The sequence below is a fragment of the Sinohyriopsis cumingii genome, chromosome 9 (assembly GCF_028554795.1).
Source record: "Sinohyriopsis cumingii isolate HCF-2022 chromosome 9, ASM2855479v2, whole genome shotgun sequence".
Taxonomy (NCBI): domain Eukaryota; kingdom Metazoa; phylum Mollusca; class Bivalvia; order Unionida; family Unionidae; genus Sinohyriopsis; species Sinohyriopsis cumingii.
In genome coordinates, this window is record NC_142969.1 from 5,909,687 (window position 1) to 5,936,758 (window position 27,072).

The 27,072-nt window shown below is 35.6% G+C and overlaps 1 protein-coding gene across 5 annotated transcripts in view; it reads left to right on the forward strand.

The window, feature by feature from the left end:
• Window positions 1-23,297, forward strand: part of LOC149791214 (sodium/potassium-transporting ATPase subunit alpha-like) — a 161,357-nt gene extending 138,060 nt beyond the window's left edge. For all 5 annotated transcript variants that reach the window (XM_089969684.1, XM_089969683.1, XM_089969685.1 and 2 more), the window contains exons 11-20: window positions 750-1,075; window positions 3,050-3,225; window positions 3,875-4,011; window positions 10,094-10,311; window positions 10,959-11,060; window positions 12,339-12,588; window positions 14,217-14,391; window positions 14,895-15,025; window positions 16,178-16,279; window positions 22,014-23,297. In XM_089969684.1, coding sequence (XP_089825810.1) covers window positions 750-1,075; window positions 3,050-3,225; window positions 3,875-4,011; window positions 10,094-10,311; window positions 10,959-11,060; window positions 12,339-12,588; window positions 14,217-14,391; window positions 14,895-15,025; window positions 16,178-16,279; window positions 22,014-22,137 — 1,741 coding nt within the window. In that variant the 3' untranslated portion in view covers window positions 22,138-23,297. The remainder of the gene's footprint in view (window positions 1-749; window positions 1,076-3,049; window positions 3,226-3,874; window positions 4,012-10,093; window positions 10,312-10,958; window positions 11,061-12,338; window positions 12,589-14,216; window positions 14,392-14,894; window positions 15,026-16,177; window positions 16,280-22,013) is intronic.
• The last annotated feature ends 3,775 nt before the right edge of the window (window positions 23,298-27,072 follow it).

Here is a 27,072-nt window from a genome sequence, read left to right on the forward strand (position 1 = left end):
CGTGTCCGCGAGGCACAGGCGGGACAAAAACATCCGTTTGTGACAGCTGTCGTCGCTTTTAGAGTAGCTGCTAATGTTAAGTATTTGCATTTAGTTCATTGACAAGTCCTCAGACTCTGTTGTATACACAGTCAAGGTACGATCGGTATATTCCTAATGAATGGTACTGTTCATGATATGCGAAAGATAACAGTGACATACGTGTCATGCTCCATTGACCCTACTGGGTATTTTCGAAAGCGCCTAAAGGTCTTTACATGTGAGCTATACCTTTCTGTGAAATCTTGTGCATGACTAATTTTGAAAATTCTAGAAGCTGATGTTAAATATGCTTGACGTACATCCCTTTGGTATATTTCATCGTATGTTGTCAAAAGCTCATGATCTGATAAATGTTTGTCTATATTTCAAGACAATTTAATAATATAATCCGACCAAATCGCTTACCCTTTAGTGTCATTGCCATGATGTGTCAACATCTAAGATAATAGTCTCAGTTCTCAAGCGGTTAGATCACACGAAACGTTACTGTTGACCAATGATACGCACTCATTCATGATCAAAATTAGTGCCCATGGGGTTAGAAGTCTAGGGCAAAAGTGGAGCTTTTGTTAGGTTTGACAAGATTAGTGCAAGCTTGATAAAAAAATCGAACCTTGAGGGATAAATTAGCGAAACAGTCAATTTTACAATCATGTATGAAACTTTGATTGCATATAAGTCCAGTGACATTATCTAAACCATTCCAGGGAATGCAAAGGAGATGCCTCTGAATCTGCACTACTGAAGTGCTTTGAGTTATCCATTGGGAATGTCGCCTCTTTCCGTCAAAAGAACAAGAAGATTGTCGAGATCCCTTTTAACTCTTCAAATAAATATCAATTATCCATCCATGAGACCGAAGATCAGACTAAGCCCCACTACCTCCTGGTGATGAAGGGTGCGCCTGAAAGAATCTTGGACAGATGTTCCACCTACCTTAAGGAAGGCAGTGAATATGAAATAGACGAGTCTTTCAGGATTGCATTCAATTCTGCCTACCTCAGTCTGGGAGGCCTAGGAGAAAGAGTACTAGGTGAGTGAAGTCCATCGTTTCATACCATATTAAATGGAGTGTTCGTCATAATATATTCCCAATTTTTGTTGCACACAAGTTAATTCATAGCAAGATGGTATTTAAGATAGTAGAAGTCATATACGTTAGAAACACTTAAATGCACCAAGTCATGTTTCATAAGCCTAAAATATCATCAAACTTAAGACACTAACATAAAATGCCGGAGTCAAAAGCTAAACGTTTATGGTTACAATTACCGCAATCTTTCTTGGAGGAAGAGAATATATTTATACGTAATTCTGGGCTAAAATATAATTTGTAGTCTAACCCACTTGGAAGCATTGTTTTATTAAATAATACATATAACGTAGTGACTAAGTGTTAAAATATCAGCGAAACAGTATGCAGAAAGTGTATGATGTTGAATTATGTATATTCATCAAATAGTTTTGGTTATTTTTTTATACCATCCATATTAGTAACAAACTGACGACCACTAAGAATGTCCCACCATAATAGTCCTCTTACGTTTTTAGCCAAATCTAGTGATGCAAGAAATCATGGAAAAAACCAAAGCACTTTATTGTGTTGTTTATTTGATTTTTAAAAATGGACATTTTGATTTGGGTGGAATTAGTTTTGTTGCCTATATTGGCCTGGAGAATATAAAATGAATATGCGTTAATGGGGTATTGGCCTGGACAATATAAAATGAATATTATGCGTTAATGGGGTATTAGCCTGGATAATATATAATGAATATGATGCGTTAATGGGGTATAGGCCTGGACAATATAAAAGGAATATCATGCGTTAATGGGGTATTGGCCTGGACAATATAAAATGAATATCATGCGTTAATGGGGTATTGGCCTGGAAACTATAAAATGAATATGATTCGTTAATGGGGTTTGCGTTTTCTTGCATCTATAACATGTTTTTCAAAACTATAATATCCAGAACTCTTGATTACTAAAAAGTACTTCATCATGTCTTGTGAATATCATGCGTTAGTCGGGTTTGCTTTTTCTTGCATCTATAATATGTTTTTAAAAACTATAATATCCAGAACTCTTGATTACTAAATGGTACTTCATCATGTTTTGTGAAATTTGATGGCGAAAGAGAGAAGCAAGATCAACCAGAAGATGAATATCTGTGTCTATCACAAAACAATTCTTCATTACATGTGAAATTTGCGACGGATCAACATTACCTATGTATTATTTATAATAAGTAATTAAAATTATGTAGTACTAATGTTTTTACTTAACGTTTATTTCAAAAGAGTACTTGGTTTTTTTTTTTTTTTTTATAAAGTCATGCACATCGTGCAACTGCTGTGGACGGTAATGTTTCGCAGATGTAAAATTTGGAACGTTTTCTCAGCGTCCAATACCAGTAATTAATGCAATATGATAGCAACATTCAATTTTGTTTAGAAACGTTCAGTATAAAAATTAATCATGTTTATTGAATGAAACTTGTGTTTAATTCCAAAAGTTCTGTAAATTCATGTCGTGTTAAGAAACATGGACACATTCAGTCTCACATTTTTATATGTGACAAGTAAATGATAATTTGGGTTTCCAATAGTTTTAACACATTATTAAAGTTTCTGTTACACATTAATTAAATGTTTCGTTAATTACTGTTGTAACACAATACGACGTACATAAATCAGTTGAAATCAATGATGTTAGCTCAGTAGTCTTTCTAAAGAAATACAGTATTTAAACATGCAGTACTTTGTTTCCAATAATGAATAACATAAGGAGATATGTTCGGATATATTGTGTTTATCACATTGTACCAAAGATGGAACACTTCTCAGCACAATGAAACCACTACAATGTCAGTACGGCAAGTGTCTGGATTATATGCACAAACTTATTCGGAGTTTTTGAATGTTAATATGAGTTAAAGCGCTTAAATAGAAGGTAAATATCATCTTACAACAGTTATCCTTTTCACAGCATTTTTCCTTTTCAGGATTATGTGATTATGACCTTCCCCTTGATCAGTTCCCACTTGGCTACAAGTTTGACACAGATGAGGTGAACTTCCCATTGACTGGTCTTAGATTTGTCGGTCTATTGTCCATGATTGACCCACCCAGAACATCTGTACCGGAAGCTGTTGTTAGATGCAGAAGTGCTGGTATTAAGGTATGAAAATAAGAAAATTTCAGACAACCTGTATGTGTCACGCGTTCGTTTTGGATGTTATTGCTTCTTGACGAGGTGCTTTCCACATGCGTCAGGCTGTACCCTGTTTGATTGTAAACTGTGACAGTCTTATTTAGGTGAATTAAGAATCCACAGAATATACAGAATTATCTGTATCATTAAACACAGAGCTTAGTTTTGTCAAATATCAGTTAAAACAGACGCCTTATGAGGTGAAATTGTATTAACAAAAATGAACATGCACATACAAATTTGTAGTCTGAAATAGACAAGAAAAGGCAATGAATACGTATGCGTCAAGAAATCTTTCTTCAACTGCTCGATCACATTGTGACAAAAATGCGATTGGTACAACGCATTTCAGCAAAACGACATTGACTACCACTAGTCACTGTATTTCAGCAAAAGTCTTAACTATTACTGTAACATTGTATTTTACGAAATCAGCTTGAACTACCACTAGTACATCCTATCTTATGGAAACAAACCAAACTGGTTTTTATGCTGATACTAATGAGTTCATACGTCATGTTAAACATTTCTGAGACACATATTGCTTAGCTTGACACACAATGCTTCCTTCCATTTCACATTATCAGATGATGACTAATGGCTTTTCTATGGGCAGGTTATCATGGTAACCGGTGACCATCCTATCACAGCTAAGGCCATTGCTAAGGGAGTAGGAATCATCTCTGAGGATAGCATGACTGTTGAGGACATAGCTGCTGAGCGTGGAATTCATCCAAAGGATGTAGATCCAAGGTAATATAATACATAATAATAATCTACAAGTTGCCTGATTAAATCTTTTATTATATTGCCATCATACCCAGGTACACTTTACAGTCCTCACTTAGTAGTTTAGCTGGAAAAGCAAGGGAATAGTTTAACTTTGTCTGTCATAAAATATATTGTACCAAATATACTGTGTGTTATCCTTTGGCAAGAGTTTAATATTGCACACTCAATTTTGCGTATATCATTTTCTCACATATTATTACTAGTGTGACTTGATTTGGTGTTTACATGTGTCATGTGGAGTGCCGAATTAATCAGTGAAATTTTAGTTTGCATTCTAGTAATCTTGTTCAATCTGTGTAATGAACTAATTTTCACAATCTCTCTTTTTTGTGAGGATCATATAACTCTGGGATTCCATTATTTTCTTTTTCTGTAAGTCGTTGATTTTAGCGGTTGGAAATGCTCGAAATTGTAAGTCTATCACAAAAGATAGATTGCTATCATAATACCATAATTACCTTAGCAGCCTAAAGAAAAAAACTATGAAAACTATTGAATCATTTTATTAGCTCACCTGGTCATAGCACCAGTTCGTCTTATGTTATAATTATCGTGTATTGTGCATACATACACATGTGTTAATTAGCACGTGCTACTTTATGCTGTTTAAAATTTCACTGAAACAATTAAGACATGAAACATTTGTTCCAAGAATGTCAATCTGCCATCACATATAGGCATTGTTACTAAAAGGGGAAAACACTCAAAGTAACAAATATTGTCCAACAAATTATGATCAAATTTGAAAGAACCAATCCTGGCATGAGTATGTTCAATTTTGTTCAAATTATGTACATCAAACAAGGGACTGGCATCCACCATTTTTAATACTCGTAGAACAATGCATTGTGACTATGAACACACATACTTTATATGAACAAGTTGCTAAGCTGTGATCTAATCAATGCCCAACATACTAGCCATACGTATTTCTTTACCAATTTCAAAACAGGCTAACCACTGTAATGGTGACTATGTTAGAAATGACATTCAGGCCTGAATTATATTCTACCCTGAGTATTGTAAATACATGAATTAGCACAATTACCTGGTACGAATGACAAAAGCAAGCTGGATTCGTATCGGTTGAAGGAACAGGAGTCTATTATTTGCGCACATAATAATAAGAAACAAAAGTCCCTATGCCATCCAGTTGTTGAACTCTGGATGTCATGTAGATGAAGTTGGTGTATAATATACCGAGACTTCCATTATTACAACCCATATACATCTCTCTCTCTCTCTCTCCATGTGTTAGGAAGAATATTTCAGCCTTTAGCGCGAATGAGGTCATAGTGACCTAGAAATTATTTTGGAAACCTGTATCAATCGTACAAGTCTGAGTGACATTTTGTCCAGTTCTATGTTTAGCCTTAAACTATTATGTCAGGTACTCGCCGTCATGAAATACGCTACCCGATCATATTACCTCAGGAGAGGTAATACTCCCTTGCAAATCCTGCTATGCCATATTAAAGATTTTAAGGTCAAAGTTGAAAGTTATCTACCCATCTAAGTAGCAGTTAGATACGGTGATCTCCCCTTGATACCCGGTGTCTCCAAATCCCATGAATTCTTCATGCATTGTTTCTTCTCTCGCCGAGTAACAAGCTCTTTACAGACAGTGAGAGCTCGCAAAATCCATAAAAGCAGTTTAGAAGTTGTTTTACCGTAAACAAGTTGCAGTAGTTTTATCTTCGAAGGGAGGTGTACTCCATATATAAATTCCATTTATATTATGTCTTTCATTTAAGACATAGTTTTTCACTTTCATTGTTATCAATTTACCGTCAGCACGCACCTAAGCCCCACTGGTATATACCTGCACGGGTCGCGATGACGTCCGATCATATTATTTTAAGTGCAAGTTTGGTGCTTAGTATTGAAAACTCGTTCATATTTTAGTAACTTTTCGCTATGTCAGGGTACGTACAGGTAGGTTTTCCATATTATCTTGTCTTAGCAGTGGCGTCAGTAGAGTGGTGTGCGTGGGTGCGCACCGCACCAGCAAACACCGTCAGAGAGGATGACAGCAAAATGACTGTCTATACAAGTTTTGAAGTTTTGTGCAGGAAGTGCGTCCATGAGGGTGACACCATGAGTTACCACACGTGACTGTCTATAAAATGTTTGAATATTTGTGCAGGAAGGAGGTCTATGACACCATAAGTTACCACACTGGGTGACACCAACCCTAATGATGCCACTGAGTCCAGTTCACAATTAAAATACGAGATGCTTTACTAATTTTACTTGCTTTTGGGCTTTTTCGGCATGTAACATTCTCTTAAAACGGGTATTAGAGCCTCCTCTTGGTAAATGTCATTAATGAGGCTTCGCCACCTTATTATGGCAGGTTACTACATAAAACTAATTTATATTACTGTTTAGCTAACGCCATAACCAAATACGTACAGGTAAATAGTTTCCATATCTTACGTTCATTTCTATCTTATTTTCATAGTTTGCTATACTGCACATACATTCATAAGTTCATGTAGCAGGACACGTCCCGCTCTAAACTTTTATAATTATTTTCTTTATTTTTATCTTGCATATTTAATCAGTGTCTGAGGCTTAAGTGATAACCGCTCCAGATGCGTAGCTGACTTTTTTGGCTATTCGTTGAATACCTGCATTTTATGGATATACATTAATGGGCTTCAGTTATATGGGTACTATAGGGAAGGGCGCTGAAGCGTGCATGGGGGGATAAAGTCGGGTTTGAAACAATGTCGTTCGATGGGGCGCGATATAGAGAGCAAGAATAGTTTCAGTTGCCATTTTCCATATGAGAGTTAGGATCTGACTTCGTGGATCAATATCTCACACCTTGTCGAACTGGACAATCAACCTAGATGGTTCCGTTCATTCATGACTGGACTAGGCCATATACGTCCGATCGCAATGGGTCATAACTACAATCAATCATACAGTAGCAGCCACCAGAGATACAAACGTTGTCCAGTTGCACGAACTGCACAATGCTTCTAGGTACTTTATGCGTATGATGGCCGTCTTACAGGTTTTGTACCAGCAACCTAGGCAATTGTTACATTTGTACAGCAGCATAACCTAGATAGTGATAATGGGCACTTCATGAATTCTACGCCAAATGCATACTGGCACTGTCATGGATCCGTTTACCTGCATAGTGCTGCTAGACACTTATCACGAGCGATATCCAACTTTTTCCCTCAGTTTCCAAGATATGTCTCTTTATGCGTCCTGAAGACTTTGTCATTCAAAGGAAACATTCACATATAAACACTTTGGAAGTAACAGGATATAGCTCATGACCTGCTGCAAAGCATGTGAGCCGTAGTCTTTCATATTATTTTCCAACTTCTTCGCAGGTTGCACAAGAGACACCGGCTTCACAACCATTGTCCGAAAAACCATGCAACTGGCTATTAAATTTTCTGGTCGTTGTTATATCTTACTATAAAGTGTTATCCTCATTTATCTGCAAGAGACTGTTCTACAGGTCCAACTTTAGAAGATCAATGACTAAGGTAGGATCTACATTCAATTGTCGTTGCCATCTGACATACTTACATCTTGGGCTGCTCTCATCGTCAGTTACAAGTCCTAATTGAATTTGGATGTGTTTTCGTGCAGACGCTTTCCCTCGAATTATTGCGGTGGTTCTACAAACCCGACACACCCGTTTCACGTTTGGATATCCAGTAGTTGATGAGAAACCTTGTGATTGTGGTCGCGATGTTGGATCTGATATTCATGTCGATCATTCTATAGGCCGAAAACAGCTTTCTTTCTCTTCCCGGATGAGATTGACCTATGGTGTACCTATCCGTGACAAAGCCGAATGACAAAGTCCAACAATTGGAACGGCCAAATGTATCAGATTACCTTTCAACACCTAAAGGTCCGAAGGTGATGCAGGAAGCAAAGAAATAATTTCGTGTCCTTATCCTGATGACTCTACTCACAGGGGGAATCTTGGATCAACGATGTCGTTGATCTCGGAACAGAATCGCTAGTAAATCGAGATATTCCCCCATATGCTCAAGCAACCACGACAAGAAGCTGATTACCCAGCCCAAAATGTCTTAACCTGAATTTTTGAATCTTTCTTTAAATACGCTTTCAGGAATATGCATTTTTAACAGCCAGTGGTGGATAAATTGATCAAGTGAAATATAATTCTACCGCAAAGGCGTGCAAAATCAATGGCATATATTCTGACAGTGGCGAGCAAAATAACATTTTGTACCACCTCAATAAATGACTTCCTATCGCTCTTCGACAAACATTTAGTTCCAATTACAATTAAACTCATTAAAACCTACCGTTCTTCGATCAATACTTCACTGCATGATCATGGAAGTGATGATATCAGATATACCAAAAATATATCCGACCTTCTGTCCATCTTGGATTACAGACGTTAAATGACGCTGGATCCTTGTCCAAGTGGAGTCCACCATTGGTACTAATCTGGTTGCAACAGAAACAAACTGAACCGCTCTCACGAACCTCATCGTTTCACCTCTCCTATAAATCCTGCCTCATCGCTGCATTAGCTTATGGTATTCAAGCTCAGGGAATATGCCATAAAAGTGGACAAATCTATATGCAGTGCTCTTAAGATGGGTCAGTACCCACTCAGGATAGCCCATTTTCCATTCCCAAAGAACAGGCTACCGTACATGTGTAATCACACTTTGATAATACGTTTTGCTTCTTCTTGACACTCCATCCTAAGGTTATCTAGGGAACCCATTACTAGCTCTAAACTGAAAATTAAGGAAGAGCTACCTTTTTGCGTCGAGCGAGATCATTTTGTTTCTTACTTCTCACAGATGTAAAGGACGATATATCAGCTCAAAGGTTTTAGTCCTGTATAAAGTGGAGTATTCGTTTCGTATAACAAAATAACCCCACGCCAATGAATCTGCTTCATGTCTGGCCTCATGACGTTATGACAGTAACCACAAAAATTGCACATGAGCAAAACTGTTCTCTAGCTGTTATTATATGTGATGTGAGACGTAGAGCTGGGTACTCTTCTCCAGCTTTTGTCGCAGAGATCTTTAATCATAACAGGCTCACCTCATTCTGGTGTGACCTATATGAGTAAAGCAAAATGTCACCTTCCCGAGTCATTTGACAGCTTCATATGGCCCCATCTTTACAACTTCTTACGGGTTTGTGGCAAGGAAAATGTTTCATTTTCAAAGCCGTTCCCCGACGTAAGAAACCGTTTTTTTTAGTCGGGTTATCTAGAAGAAATCTCACAAACCTTAGGGGCTTTGAGTTTGTCGCATCGGACTAAAGGGGTGTATCTTCCTCCATCTCTGACTTATTCACCTAAGGTATCATGATCGGGTAAAATAATTGAGGAAAAGAGATTTTGTTTAGTAAATTATATTTCTCTGATACTGCTTAGCCCATCATAATACACATATATTTACCCGCAGTGACGACTATATAGAGAGGGTGCCTTCCGCTCCGTTAGTAACTGAGTAATTCACGGGATTTGCGCAAATCCTGTTATAAAAGGGACGTTCCTTTTTCTAGTTGCCACCCAGGTGGGCAGATAAAATATACGTTTATTGCTAAAAGGGTTTAATATGGGAGCGCTGAGTTTGCGAGGTAGTAGTAATTCTCCTAAGATGTCGTGATAGGGTAAGTGTTATTAAAGAAACTTTTTTTACTACAAGAGATTGATTTATTTCCAACGATGGCAAACCGCCAGGCTGCTCATTACTGTTTTTAAATAATTGTTTCTGACATCATACTTTACAGCCAAAACAAACATTAGAGGAAACCTGTCACATGATGATACAATTGATATTTTGGTATAAACATGGTAGGACAGAGGAATTGTTGTGATGTTTGTTGGAGTGTGGATTTTGTATCCCAGGTCAATTCCCTAAAAGAATTACAACTCTAAGTGCGTCACTAATGTGATTTGATGCATTTGACAAAAGTGACTTTATGTTTTAGGGTATTAGTGCATATTAAGATAACACTAATCAAGAGAATGGATTGCTGATATAAGCAATTGAAATTTCAGAGAAGCAAAAGCTGCTGTACTCCATGGAAGTGATTTAAGAGACATGACTCCAGCTCAGATTGATGAGTTTTTGAGAACCCATTCAGAAATTGTATTTGCTAGAACGTCACCTCAGCAAAAACTGCTAATTGTGGAGGGTTGCCAGCGACAGGGATCTATTGTGGCTGTCACTGGAGATGGTGTCAATGACTCACCTGCCCTAAAGCAAGCAGATATTGGTAAGAACATACAACGGTTCCACAAATATAAAGATTCATAATTTAACATATCAGAAACAGTATAAAATGCACTTACTCTAGTTTGAAGACATTCTTACTAACAGGAATGTTGCATATTTTTTAAAAACATCTTGTACATAAACTAGAATGTCTTTATTCTTTGTACTTCAGTTCAATCAGAATTCCGATTTAAAATTTTGTCTGTACATTTCAGCTTGATAATTTAAATTTTGTTAGATTTAATTTAATTGCAGTTTAGCAGCAGATACTAAACAATTATTAGTAAGAAAATATAAGTTAACTCCTCTGTTCTTATAGATCGTTACACATACCATCGCACTTTTTATACATCTGTAATTCGATAACTGTTCAGGTCAGCGTCATTAACCATGGCTAAAAATTCTCCATTTATTGTACACGCAGTATTTAACACGAATTATGTACTTTTTTCTACATTTATTGACGCTGACCTGAAAATGTCCCGAGCTAAACATGGACAAAATTTGCGATGCTGTTTGGACCAAACTATCAATAATTGTTCAAATGGTGTTGAAACATGTATATTTTAATATGAGTGATGTTATAGGACAATGAAATGACATCTCGCATGTCCATGAAAAGTGATATTGTTTTGTATAATCATCCAGGTATTGCTATGGGTATTTCTGGTAGTGATGTGAGCAAGCAGGTAGCTGATATGATTCTGTTGGATGATAACTTTTCTTCCATTGTGACTGGTATTGAAGAAGGTGTGTATGTGTTTATATACTTTGTTGCAAATATTATGAACATAGAAGGAGTTGAATACAGTTATAAAAGCTTGTTGCAGAAATAATCGTATACCTTGAATTGATTGTAATGCGATAGTTACCAATTTTCTTGGATTTTACAGTTTTGTTTCAAACTATGGGGTCCACAACCCAACCAACGGACATCTACATTCCCAAAAATTAGTCCCATTTAATGGAACTACGATAATGTATACCCATAACAAAGGTGACAGTATTACGTAATTTAAAGAAATGTTTGCTAAATACAAAAGTAATGGGTATAATTAAAAAGAAACAGGAGACTTCTCTGTTCTATTTCTGGTAAGAAGATGAGAAACGATTTGTATTAATATCCAGGCTCAGTAGATTATACGACAGCGCTCTCAAGAAAGTCAGTACGGTAACATGGTTTCTATAAGCCCTGATGAGAGAAATGTTAACATGAAGAGCAACTTTGTTTCATAATATTCCTTTGAATAAACATATAACTTCCTCACATAGCGAAAAATGCATATATTTATCTCAAGATAAATATAAGCCTTATTGACAAGAAGCTCTTACCTCAACTTAAGAAAACCAGAAGATATCAGATAATGTAAAGAACTCATGCAAAACTGCTGTTCAATGTTTCGTCATCTCTTCATTCCAGGCGTAACATGCATTATAAATTATAATCCCATTTTGACAAATACCTAATTTCATTTTTCAGATATTTAGTGTTAAAAACAAATGACTACATACATTTTAGACCCACACATATGTAAGAGTAAATGTACTTTGATAATCACAGTTGTATTGCAATTAAACAATTACATTAAAATGAATGTATTTCTTACACTTAATTGCTCATACAGAACTCTAGCAACTTTAACGTTTATATTTTATCAATGTTGTACTACTTGATTATAGTTATTATAAAGTGCTTATGTTCCTAAGGTTTCATTTGCAAATCAATCTTCTTTTTTTATATATTTAGAACCTTACGGATAATTTGCACCGTATAGCGTGTTTTGTGCCGAGGTGCCATTGAAGGCTAATATTGCATGCCTTTCGTATACATTGATACAGAGGATATATATTTCTTAAACGAACATTTATTTATTTGTGACTGGTAGGTCATAACTGCATATAATTTATTGTTTTGCTCAAAAATAACAAGTCTTACAATTATTTTCTATCAAATAAGTTTCATGTTAAAATTGTAAATCTAAATATCGATTTTGAGCAGTTTCAAATGTTAGCGTTCTATTTTGATAGGTCGGTTGATCTTTGACAACTTGAAGAAGTCCATTGCATATGCCCTGACTGCCAACATTCCCGAACTGATTCCATTTCTGACTTTAATTCTTTTTAATATTCCACTGCCATTGGGCACGATTGCTATGTTGTTCATCTGCTTGGGAACTGACATGGTGCCTGCCATCTCCCTTGCTTATGAGAGTGCAGAGAATGATATAATGAAAAGAGAACCTCGTAATCCCATCAAGGACAAGCTTGTCAATGAAAGGTTAGTACCAGTTATTTTAATTTAATTTGTATACTTCTGGGACTTTCCTTTTATTATTCTGCCTTTGACTCGCACACGTAGACTAAACTCGTACTTCTCCATTAAGACAAATCAGTTGCCATTTGGTCACATGAACTAATTTTTTCATGGGCTAGTGAAACCACAAAGGTGTCATTGTATATTAAATTCTGTGTATGACAATTGAATGGGAGTTTCCTATGTCCCACATAAACATACATATATATATATATATATATATATATATATATATATATATATATATATATATATATATATCCAGGAAGGGAGAACCCAGATAATATACGCACAAGCCCAAGGTAATACATTTTACCTACATCTGGCTTAATTTGCTCTTTTAATTAATATTTTGTAAGTCTGAGAGATTTGTACTTACTGCATACTTTCTCGTTCACACTGGATCTTACAGGAGGTGTCCAGCAGAGCTTAATGCAATGCTTTGTAATGCATTATTTTGCAGCAGCGCTGTTGATAATAGACATTCCCATAACAATGTATGTTGTAAATTCGAGCACATGAATATTTGGTTAACAATTCCCATTTTTTCAAGAGCCGGGACTATATGACTGAAATTAACAAAATTTTAGTCAATGAAATATATACCCTTTTGATACTAAATTTTTTTATTTGTCGAAACGAGTACATTTAATGCCAGATCGCGTGTCTGTAACTTTGTAATTTATTTATTGACTTACACAAATATTCTAGTGATTTTATTACGAGGCGATCACTCTAATTATTTTATGAGCTACGAATCAGCCTATGCGTTATTATATATTAAATATTGCATTTAAAAGAATACGAGTGTGTGTGTGTCATTTGGATTTTTAACATAGCTTTAACCATTTTTTCGGGGATCGAACCCACGACTTCACGCATCCGAGGCGGACGCCCTAACCACAAGGCCGCCTGAGCGGTGCTTTAAAAAGAATGAATGTAGTTGTTTGGCTGAAAATATTTACGGAAAAGGAATGATCGTAATGCTTTAGAAGAAGCCTACATGTGAGAAAATTATAAGCATTGTAAGATTTGAACCAAACACTGTTTTTACTTTGTGCATATCGCTGCACATGTTCAGTTATATGTACACCGGCAGATATCCCCGGGGCAGAATATTTTATGGGCACCTGCAATGCAATTTTTGTCGAAATTGAGGACCGCTTCTTATCATTTATATTTTAAAAATTTCTGTTGGATATATCATTGAACAGATATAAACACGATGTGCGGATCATACAGAAAAAGTGTAGAAATAACTTTGGGAATTACCTACGTTTTATGTTGCCATTTAATACGGATATTTAAATATATCAAATAACTCCAGGTCCTCATAAAAACGATCAGACACGACATAAAAACGAATTAGTTTCTTTCATGGTAGATACAGCTTTGGTCATGATGGTTCGTAACGAAGTAAATAAAAATGCTGAACTTGTAACATTCTTATAAAAATCATCTTCATAACGTTAATGTCTATTAGGTTGATAGTGATTGATTGTTTTCAGTTTGCTCATTTTTGTAACATGTTTAAGCATGTAAAACTTTATAACTTTTTATTGTTTCGAAAACGACAAAAACAAAATAAACAGGTTGATTGGTATGGCCTATGGACAAATCGGTATGATCGAGTCTGCTGCTGGCTTCTTTGTGTACTTTATCGTCCTAGGAGAGAATGGCTTCTTGCCAAACCGTATTTTTGGTATCCGTGAACAGTGGGATTCTACAGCTATTCAAGATCTACAGGACTCTTACGGACAGGAATGGGTAAGAAAACTGTACATGCATTCTATTAGGGCCTACATGTTCTGCGATTTGAACAAGAAGAATATGCAAGTGTCTTCTACATGAAAATATTGCCATGTAACAGTAGTGTTGCATTTTACACAAAGTTGGAAACCAGTGGATAAAACACGGAGCTTGTTTACTTTGGCCTTGCTGCAAATTTTCATCGCGATTATTGTCGTTCCATTTGTTTGTGTTTATAAAATATGACTTAAATTTCAATGCTATGATCATATTTCATATGATCCCGTGAAAATAAAAGCGGTATTATTTCTGTATTCAGCTGATAGTTTAAATTTTAGCACCTTTCAGGAAATCTTTTAATACTAATTGTCTTTGCATGTTAGTTTTACTTTATTTTGATACATTTTTGACAGAGATTTTAATGTCATCTAATTTTGTCAATTAGTTAGTTTGCGGGTGCACTCGTCTAAAGTCTATAAGTTTGGAAAACCTTTAAAATAGATTTTTATGTCTTCTTGCAGACCTATTACCAGAGAAAGAAATTGGAATACACTTGTTACACAGCATACTTTGTTTCCATTGTGATTACGCAGTGGGCTGATCTGGTCATTCGTAAGACAAGAAGGTTATCACTCTTCCAAAAGGGAATGATGTGAGTATATAGATATAACAGACCCTTTTTTATGATTTATCCTGTGCGCAATTCTAGCACACCATGAAGGGAGAAGACACCGACTATACACTTCCGAGTCAATGTCTATGGTCAAGTTTTACATACCTTCACACTCTGATCCTACCAAGGAAAGAGCGAATATTTAGTTTCAAAGCAGCACCCAAATACATATATCATATCATATCATATCATATCGAGTGCCTCCCAACTTCAAAGAACTGTAAACCAATTTTAAGTTTTTGTTCGATGCCGACGAAAACAGGGAATACCGCTTCTGTCGTGTCGCCCTCAATTCCCCAAAATTGCAGCAATCAACATTCATCTTTATGACCATACGACATCGAATGTGTTCTTTCTATTATACAGTTTTCACACCAGTGGTAAATGTCCCACACAGGCCTTGATAATGTCAATAATTTGAATGAGATTGAACATAGACATAGCATCAGCAAATATAGCATACTCTTCGATCTGCTCAGTTTGGTGCTACTTCAAACGGATATATTTCTTTGCTGCAGTATCCTCCTTTCTCAACATAGTGAATTTTGTTGTGATATTTCTTAAGATCTTTTGTGATGAAAGCTTGGTTCAGATTCATAAGTGTAAAATATTATTTGAATATGCATGAGTAGAAATAATAAAAAAGAGGAAACATCCTATGAAAGTGATAGATTGATAAAGATATGTTCCTGTAAAATGTTTATCATCAGATATATTATGAACCTTGGACTGCACAAGTCTCGGAAACTCCTAAAGTGAAGGCAGATAAACACGAAACGTGATAATTATATCCTCTTTACGCTAGCGTTGCTTAAGAATGACATTATTGTCAGAATCCTCTCCCAGTATCCATGTGTCAAAGGTCAAATTATAAAAATAAGTCAGTCTTATATTTTCAATTTTATTAGCCCATAAATATGACTATACACTTATAGTAGAAAGACACTAATTATATCGACTGACTTAATCTATTAACCACAGTGTCATGATCGTTTGTGTGTTTATATGTGTGTTTGTGTCCTTAATTCTGGCTATATACAGCTGTCATGATTTACTTGCCGTGCAATGTATGCTAAACTTGTTAATATTTTAAAGAACCTTGATATGTAAATGCATTCTCTCTGCTTTTAGGAACCATTACTTGACTTTTGCATTGTTCTTTGAAACTGCGCTGGCTGCATTTTTGACATACTGTCCTGGTATGGAGGAGGCACTTAAAATGCTCTATCTTCGGTAAGTCCCGATGGCGTTTTCTTACCATTTTAAAATGTATTTTTCTTGCAAGAAGATATTATCAGGATTATGTTAGGACTCTTCTAGCAAGAAAATGAAGTTTATTGCTTTTATTGTATGGCTCAGAAGACACCATCTTCTAATTATGTATGTTTTTCGCTGGGTAATCCAAACTATTGTTTTCAATTGGATGCATCAGCTTTTATACCCTTATCAAGGCCAAAGTAAATAAAAGCACTCTTACTAACATCGATAAAATAGTCAGATTTTAAAAATAATAATGTAATAAATTCAACAAACCAATTTGCATCGCAGTGCCAAAGCTCTTGTCTCCCTTTTCGCATAAAGCGTTTGTTACATTAATTCCGCGCAATTTTAATCATATTGGCTTAGAAGCTTTGTATGACAGAGATTTCTCTTGTACTTCTATAGTTTGGATGAGTGAATGATTCTGCACGAGGGAGTGTTTGAAAAGCTTAGCAACTGACCTAAGCAATTTTGTGCAAATTGGGTCTCTTGTGTACTGTCCGTCACGTATCAAAAATGATCCAGCTGTCATCCCAGTATATGTTTCGATGAAGCAAGCCATGATCACCAAGATGATTGTCGAGCTACTCTTGAATGCTGAATGTTTAATATACACATCAATATATCTACCTACCTACCTGCCTACGTATCTGTCTATCTATCTATCTATCTATCTATCTATCTATCTATCAGTGTAACCTTGCCATTGGAAGCACACATGCATCATGGCAGTCAAAAGTTGGTTTGAAACGTTTAAATATTTGAAAGTCCTGAATTATTTTCACTCACGTTTTTGAAATGTTGAACTTTAAATTGGTTAAACCCGAACAGGGATGCAAGCCTCCATAAGTCCCGGTGAAAACTAGATTATAAATGTTCCGCGTTCGTCATTGTGATTAAAATTACATGATGGATTTTCTGAAGGATGGGTTTTTCGCCTTCTCACTCCCAGAAGATTTACAGCAGTACCAGGAGTTACGTGTTTCCCTTCACACCTTTGATATCATTATATTCCTCAGCAGTGTCACCGAGTTACGTGTTTCCTTTCACACCTTTGATATCATTATATTCCTCAACAGTGACACTGAGTTACGTGTTTCCTTTCACACCTTTGATATATATCATTATATTCCTCAGCAGTGTCACGGAGTTACGTATTTCTTTTCACACTTTTGATATCATTATATTCCTCAGCTGTGTCACCGAGTTACGTGTTTCCTTTCACACCTTTGATATCATTATATTCCTCAGCAGTGCCACCGAGTTGGGTTTTTCTTTCACACCTTTGATATCATTATATTCCTCAGCAGTGTCACGGATTTATATTCCTCAGCAGTGTCACGGATTTACGTGTTTCCTTTCACACCTTTGATATCGTTATATTCCTCAGCAATGTCACTGAGTTACGTGTCTCCTTTCACACCTTTGATATCATTATATTCCTCAGCAGTATCACGGATTTACGTGTTTCCTTTCACACCTTTGATATCATTATATTACTCAGCAGTGTCACTGAGTTACGTGTTTCCTTTCACACCTTTGATATCATTATATTCCTCAACAGTGTCACGGATTTACGTGTTTCCTTTCACACCTTTGATATCATTATATTCCTCAACAGTGTCACGATTAGGTAAAAAAGCTTTCAAAATGTAATAATATGATGCAATATACACCATAGATCGACTAACAATTAAGATATAATACTTATTTAACATGGAAAATACCGCCACTAAAAAGCGCATTGTTACTCCGAAGGATATATTATCTATAGAACATGTGACAGAGTTACTAACAAGCAAGACATGATGTTGATATAACATGCATCGCATAGCTAGTAATATGCAGTACTTAGTGTTTATAGATTACATACCAGAGTTGTTAAGAAGACAATTAGTATTTACACAAAATACATAACAGATCTATAACAAGAATATGGTATATATAACACGTATGTTGTGGCCAATAACATGAAAGACATATCTGTATAACACAACCTGCATCGTACAGCTGCTAGCAAGTCAGGGTGCAAGTGTACCGATAATTATAGAGCCACTAAGAAGCAAGACATAATGTATATATAATATGCTTCGTGGATCTACTAACACGTAAGACGTCGTTTTTGTATTATATGGGGGCCCCGAATGGCCGAGTGGTCTAAAGCGCTCTCCGTTACGGATCACTGCCATCTCATCTCTGTCTGCGTGGGTTCGAGTCTAGGATTAGGCCAATGTGGGTATGTGAGAAAGCTTGCCAGTAGCTTCTCGTGGGTTGGTGATTCTTCCCGGGGTTTTCACGTGTTCTTCCTCCACCATTAATGCTGGCCGCCATTTATAGCTTATCGTGTGCTGAAAATGGCGCTAAACCCCACAACAACAACAATAACAATTGTATTATATGCATCATGTAGGGCATAGTGTTTATATTACTGGCATCATGTAGGGCATAGTGTTTATATTACATGCATCATGTAGGGCATAGTGTTTAAACATAGTGTTTATATTACATGCATCATGTAGGGCATAGTGTTTGTATTACATGCATCATGTAGGGCATAGTGTTTATGTTACATGCATCATGTAGGGCATAGTGTTTGTATTACATGCATCATGTAGGGCATAGTGTTTGTATTACATGCATCATGTAGGGCATAGTGTTTATGTTACATGCATCATGTAGGGCATAGTGTTTGTGTTACATGCATCATGTAGGGCATAGTGTTTATGTTACATGCATCATGTAGGGCATAGTGTTTGTATTACATGCATCATGTAGGGCATAGTGTTTGTATTACATGCATCATGTAGGGCATAGTGTTTGTATTACATGCATCATGTAGGGCATAGTGTTTATATTACATGCATCATGTAGGGCATATAGTTTATGTTGCATGCATCATGTTATTAGTAAGATAGACATTACTTATTACTTACATGCATCATAGAACTACATATAAGACATAATTGATGTTTTTTTTATAGATGCCATCATAAAGCTGCTAATTAGGAAGATAATTTGTTATGAAGGATTTGTTTTATCTAGGTTTTTGTGTGTATGTGTGTGTGTTGGATTTTTAACGTAGCTTTAAAATTGTGCCAGTCATTTCGCTACGATGTCTGCAGCATGAAAGTTTGTAGTGTTGTCTTGCAGTGGGGGATCATGCTGCAGACATGTAGCATTATCATGACAACAGACCGACCAGTCCTAACACTAACCTATTAAGGTTGAGCCTCTAGGCTACCGGAGCGATACCTATAAGAGTGCAAGGTGCAGAAAAGGCTCTTGTATGAGCCATAATCGATACAATATCAGTTGATTGCTTGACGAAAAATTAAGATGAAAGGAAAGGATACCCAATAAATGATTACACTTGCTCAATGCATGATTGAACTAAATATGATAGCCTTTAGTTATCAAGTGGATATTGGCAACTTGAATGGGTGATACGAGCTAACTAATATATCACTGAACCATTATATAGTAACGTTTATTTAGATTTGGTGTTTTACCGCCCCGCAATACAAATAGGTTATGGTGTATCATGGAAATTAGAGCAAAATGATTTGCCCATGAAAATATCATGTGATCTAATCCAGGCTGCTCTGATTCGAATCGTGCATCAGCCACACTTACCAATGGGTCACATCATCATTTGGATGGCTGCTTTTGGTACACATTATTTATATGGAAACAAATTTTGTCATCTTTCGATTTTTCCATAATCCTACTGAAAGTTTAAATACAGCAGTTTTAGATTTAATTGCCCAGGTAATATTAAACATGGGTCTATGTTATTGATAGTCAGGAGCATGGACTCTGATATATTGTCCAAGTATGCTACAGCAGATCTGAGTATAGCATGTTCAAAATACATATTTTTGTCCCTGACCTACTAGTCCAACATGATACATCTGTGCTAGACTGGTGCTCTTCACAAAACTCAATATATATCCTGATCTACTGGTCGAATATCATCAATCAGAAATGGGTTTTGTTCTATTTGTGGCAAACAACATAACCTCTAATCTACTGACTACAATTTACAATTTAGCAAAACGGGATTTATACTTTTCACAGTGAACACCTTAGATCATGGTGTACTGGCCCAGTATGGTATAGCAAAGCTGTATTTATACTTTCCACAACAAACCTACTAGATCATGGTGTACTGGCCCATTATGGTACAGCAAAGCTGTATTTATGCTTTCCACAACAAACCTACTAGATCATGGTGTACTGGCCCAGTATGGTACAGCAAAGCCGTATTTATATTTTCCACAACAAACCTACTACATCGTGGTGTACTAGCCTAGTATTGTATAGCAGAGCTGGATTTATACTTTCCACAACAAACCTTCTAGATCATGGTGTACTGGCCCAGTATGGTACAGCAAAGCTGTATTTATACTTTCCACAACAAACCTACTAGATCATGGTGTACTGGCCCAGTATGGTATAGCAGAGCTGGGTTGGCGCTGTTCATATGTTATGTGATTTGGATTTTTAACGTAGCTTCAACAATTGTTTAGTCGTATCGCTACGATGTTTGCAACGTGGCAGTTTATAGTGACTTCTAGCACTGGGGTATCATGCTTCAGACATGTAGTATGATGTCCCACCATGTCACATTATCCTGACACCAGGCCGACCAGTTTTAACACTAACCTCATAATGCTGAGTGCCAAGCGAGATTGCTGTTAGTACCATTTTTGTAAGTCATTGGTATGACTCGGCTGGGGATCGAACCCACGACCTCCACCATCCGAAGCGGTGGCTCTAACCACTTGGCCACTGGAGCTGTTCAGAGTAAACAAGTTTGATTCTGATTTATTGCTTCAGTATGTAACAGGATATGTGGGTCTGTGTTGTTCAAAATAAACACCATTGGTTCTGATCTGTTAACTGTTATTTCTATTTGTCCCTCATTTCTCTTGCCAACGCAAAACATTACAGACATTTTCAAGAGCTAAAATTCTTCCCCCATTCCAAAGGGAGTACGTTGTTTCTAATTTTGCAAGATACATTTATTAATAAAAGATTTTTAAAATTTCAAAAATATTTTGATCACTTCACTCATTTATGGCGAGATAGAAAATATACTGATACGATACTATTATTTTGTGATCTGCTGATTCATTAAGGCTTTTATGTAAAACCTCAAACATTGATCCTGAACTGTAAAATCACTTAAGAAAAGTACACGTAAATGATGTGCAGACAAGGTAAATATAATCTACTAAATGTGACAATATTTTCCTTTTATGTTTCCACGAATAGGCAATCAACAACTGATTTTCAAACATTTCCTAACTGGCTGGCTTGTATGTAAATATTCCATATGTCGTCTTATTTCAGACTACTCCAAAATCATTTCATGTTTTGATTCATAAGGATAGTGTGAGATTCATAAATAAATAAATATGTTTATCAACAAACCATGGAATTACCCTTTTTGCGGGTGTATAGATCATTTATGAGCGCCTCGGGTCAGACAAGAACTAATATGCAGACATGTAAGACTGTAATAAAACTGATCTTGTGTGGAATTGTTTGAAAGGTGTATGAAATGTATGAACTCTTTTATTACATTATCGGCAGGCACGACATTTTCATACCATACTTGTGTATTATTTGTTAAGCATTTTAAAAAACGCCTAAAGGTAACGTTCCATATTTTATTAAAATGCTCATTTTCTATTTCTTTTAGGGGATCTTGGTGGTTCCCAGCTTTCCCATTTTCATTGCTGATCCTTGTCTATGATGAGTGCCGAAAACTTGTCATACTTCGCTCTGCTCCTGGAGGATTTCTTGAGAGAGAAACTTACTTTTAATAAACATTTACTGTGATTGACTAAAAAGAGAAATCAATACTGATATTATATTGTATGATGAAATGAAATACCCAATGATGGTATTAGTGACAGAATAAGTAAGTTTAATAAATTCTTGAAATTTGATTCAGTGTTAGTGCTATGTTTTTACTTAATTGAAATGTTATATATATATATATATATATATATATATATATATATATATATATATATATATATATGTGTGTGTGTGTGTGTGTGTGTGTGTGTGTGTTTAAATTTGTTTTCGCTTTCTACAAGGACAAACACTAATGATTTATACTAATCGATTGATTTGACTGAACTCGATTTATACCGTGCTCACGCTCTCAAAAAAGAATAGAGTTTTCATGTAAATTGTGATATGTGCAATGTTAATCAACCTTATCACGCATTGTTGTAGCTTTTTCATGTGAGTGTTTGTCAAGACATATTTCTTGCCTCATCAACAATACACTTTTAAATAGTAAAATTATTAAACTTTATTTGGACCCAAAACCATTGAGGCAGCTATATTGTTCCATTGTGCTGTCCACTGCCTGTATGTCCACTTTTTGTGGATTATTTAGATATGTTTCGCATACTACATACTATATGAGGCACTTAGCTGTGGCGTTTTACGAATGGATATTTGTGGAGAAAACAGTATGGGCTATTTCTTTACATATGATTCTTGGACAAGAAAAAATCTATTATTTTAGGAATACATAAGATTGAGTAAATGGGGAAAAGGTCTGGCACGATAGTCGAGTATCATGATACAGATAAATCACATTATTCGTGCTGCATACAAATGAAGTGCATTGTTGGCTTAAGGGTAATAACTGTTTGTATATGTCCTCTATATGCATGCTCCATGGCTGAAGATATATCTCTGGATCTACAGCCTTGAAGTTACATTTTATTAAATATTACAAACTGTATCACGTTTACAGCTTCCTTTAAACGTCTATTCTTTGCACTATGTGATACAAAGTAAGAAGTATGTGAATAATAAAGTATGTCATTGCCATGTCTACTTGATAATCAATATTGACATATTTATTTATTAAAGCAATGTGTTCTCTTTTGAAATCTTGCATCACATATGTACGAATTAGAGAAATACAGTTTTAAAATGTCAAATAAAAATTCAACATTGACCAGGGGATGCTATTGTTATTTTCTGAGTTCACTTTCGTCACTGCCGATACAGATAGGTTCAACTAAGGTCTTCATCTTTGCCTATCATATGGTTCAGCGTTTTATGGTATGATGTTCATATGTCCTTTCATCCCTATTTACTCTAGTTATTTGACTAGTGCTACTCACCAGCTACTATTTTCAGACTTTGTAAATAGCTTGCATTTTTGTTAGGGACAAAAAAGGTTCACTGTGACTGAAATAAGTTAAATGGTATATAACACGATAAAATTAGTTCCACGTCACAGACCTGAAAGCAAAGTAGGACAATGCACACTGCGATATGTTCACCCTTTGACATTGGTTGAAACACACGTATTGTACATTAATGAACTTTGATCGTGAAATAGACAATTAAGCTTTGTCTTTTTTGTCTTTTCAAAAAGTGTATGCAGGACTTGGGGCCGACTTTTAACAATTGTTTTTGCTATTTCTCCATAATAGTTAGGTAGTCATGTCGACGTGAAATTTTTACATTGGGGCCGACTTTTAACAATTGTTTTTGCTATTTCTCCATAATAGTTATGTCGTCATGTCGACGTGAAATTTTTACATTGGGGCCGACTTTTAACAATTGCTTTTGCTATTTCTCCATAATAGTTAGGTCGTCATGTCGACGTGAAATTTTTACATAAAGATGAATCTTTATTTGTAGAGGGTTCTAACTGTAATTCTGCAGATCCGGTATATATTACTGCATATATGATACTTATATTTAATAGCATGTCCAAGCTACATTTACTGATCAGACGGTCATATGGCTATTTCACTGAGAAACTTTTCATGAAATTTAGCTGCTTGTCAATGAAAAGGATAAAAATTAAATTATCTACATCTTGAAAACTTTGAAACGTTTTATAACAGCAATGTCTCATGAACGGGTGGTTATAGTAACGGTTCTTGCTGTAATATCTATTCCTATAAGAAAATGACGTTGATCTAACTTCAAATTGGCCATCCTGAAAATTGATAAAATACTAGTTGCCTCTAACGGTTGATTCTATATAAATGGATATTACATTAAAACACTAGCACAAGCAAGGCTTAGTTGGTATTGAATATAAATGATCCACATCGGAACATTAGAATGGCCATTCCAAACTTCTTTGTATTAATATTCCTTTTGGCGCAAAATATGGCACTGGCATGGTTCCGCATGAAAATGGTGCACATGTGATCACCAACAAAATCTGCACCGTTGTGAATGATATCAGTTACTTTCTACTGACATTACTTGTGAATGTTTAATAGTTCGTTCATTTGTTATGAAGTCCCAAGTGAATGAAAATGGGATGTGGTAAATTGTGAATAACCATGAGTGAGTATCGGAGAATTATCAATTACCCTTCTAAGGAGGACACATCTTAAACAATATTTTTTTAAAGTTCTAAAAATGCTACTTCTTCATCAGAAAGTGCGTTTTCCAACCATTTAAGTTTGTGAGACGAAGTGGTTTAAACAGAGAAATAATTTGGCCAGTCTCCGTTATTGAATTATAGTGTTCATTCCTTGCACATGTAAAACGTGAGATGCATATAATGTTGGATCATAACTAGACTGGAGTCATTCTCAAGAGCTTCCTTAGCCATTGCTCTAGTAACTGCACAAGCTAGGTATAAATAATGGATGTCTGTTTCAATATAATCGACATTTTGATCCAAAAAGGGCGTGTGAGTTAACAAATGGATTAACCACAACCTAATATATACAGTTAGGTCATTGCCTATTAATAAATGAATGACTTCAGAGGGTAGAGACGACATTGTTGTAACTGTGACGGGTCCTGAGACTAAATCTGATTACAGATTTACACGAAGGAGGGAACAGTAACAAAATCGCATTCCACTCCATGAAAAAGAACGCTTTCATAAAATAATACTTACAAGATAAAGGCGAGGTAAGTGATAATAAAAGACTCTCTGTCGATTAAAACGTTTGTGGGATAAAATTGGACAAATCACCCATGAATGATATAGAGCCCTTCGACATTTCATTTATCGTTTTTGAATCTCATGCTTATTTAACATATTTCGTTCTTTTATTTTAATTTCAATTACATAACTTGTAAGTTAGAGCCAATTGAAAGCTGATTAATTAAAACCAAAACACTTTAATTAAAATAATTTTTTTCCACCAACTACTGGACCAAATATTATTTTTTTCGTTAAAAAGGCCTTAGCCTTAGAGATTCCAGATTTCCTGGCAAGCCGAAGTAATTCATCGTTTTTTAAGAAGTCTAACTTTTCCTGGTTATGATTTGAAATAAAGACCGCCACTTTACATGATATTGCAATAGCTTGCTGGTTTCACTAAAGATGTATTAAATGTGAAATAATAACTGGGACGTAGAAAACTAACAAAAGTTAATTTAAATCCAGAAACGTTTTCTGAAATATTTTAGAGAAATTCTTATCCTGGACAAGCTCCTAATTTTTCTTAACGAGTCTTATGCTATTAAAATAACAAGACGAAAGAGTAACAAGCAGAACGCATTGTATAATTCAGCCAATAAAATATTTTCCTAGAATACAAATTACAATAAATAAATTAAGGAATGTAGCTTACCATATTGAAAATGAAATCCCAGCATAATCCTAGAATTACAGACACAACTACTAACAATAAATGTTCTGAGCAAACATTAGTGGAAATCAAAATTAAGTCCAACGCTGACGGTATTGACGTGCCACTGGCGCCTTGTGTAGTAATTTTGTACCTTCAGTCTTTTGTTGAAAAACAGTAATATAATTCCAGGTTTCAAATCACTATTCATTCTAGTGAATGTCTCTGTCCAAGCATACTTATTTTATGAGAACTCTGTATTTACACAGACAAATCAATTGAAGAAACAAACTCCTGCCCCAAATGGACTACTAGGTGCAACAATAATACAAATCGATCCTGCTTCAATATATTATAGAACGAATGAATAATTCTTCCAGTAACATGATTATATAGCCAACTGCTTGACCTCAGGTCACAATTAACTTTTCCTAAAACAAAATTACCTTATGGAAAACAAATCTTTGCTATAATTAGCAGTCTGTTACTAAATTATTATATAAATTGTGTAGTAAACAATAGGCAGACCCATCAATTCATAACGAATATTGCACTTTTCAAGGCACTAATTGAGATAAACTTGTTTACCATAAAACCAAAATCAGTGATTCAGGTCAGGTAGAAAATTAATTTAATTTTGGACAACGTCAAGTCCACCATATAATGTCACATTTTCAATAGCATATGATGAAAAATAAAATAAAAGACAAAGTAACAATCAAAGCAAATGAAATATACATAACTGCACGCCAGTTTTATTACTGCTTTTCTCTCACAGACACGATCCCTCTGATGTATATGAGTATGGTGTTGGATGCGAGACAATCATATTGTGGGATTGTTTCATTATGAGTGCAAAATGTAATTTAAGTTTTACGCGTACTACTTGAACTAATTAAATTTTACGCTGTAAGTGTAAGTCGTCTTTCTAAAGTTTTTGTAAATGCGCTTTGCCTCTAATAATTGTGAAAATAATTTTTGGGACAGAAATAAATTCGTTTGGCGCGAATCTGGACTCATTGTGTTGTGGCAGAAGTGGAGAGCGTATATTCGGGCTCTCTCTTGTGGTCTTTGAAATCTCTTGCATGGATCTGAGCAAACACTTTAGCTATTGTCTGAGGCAAAACGGTAAGTCGCTCCCCTCCTTACTTTCTTCTAGTTTCTCTCTGGAAT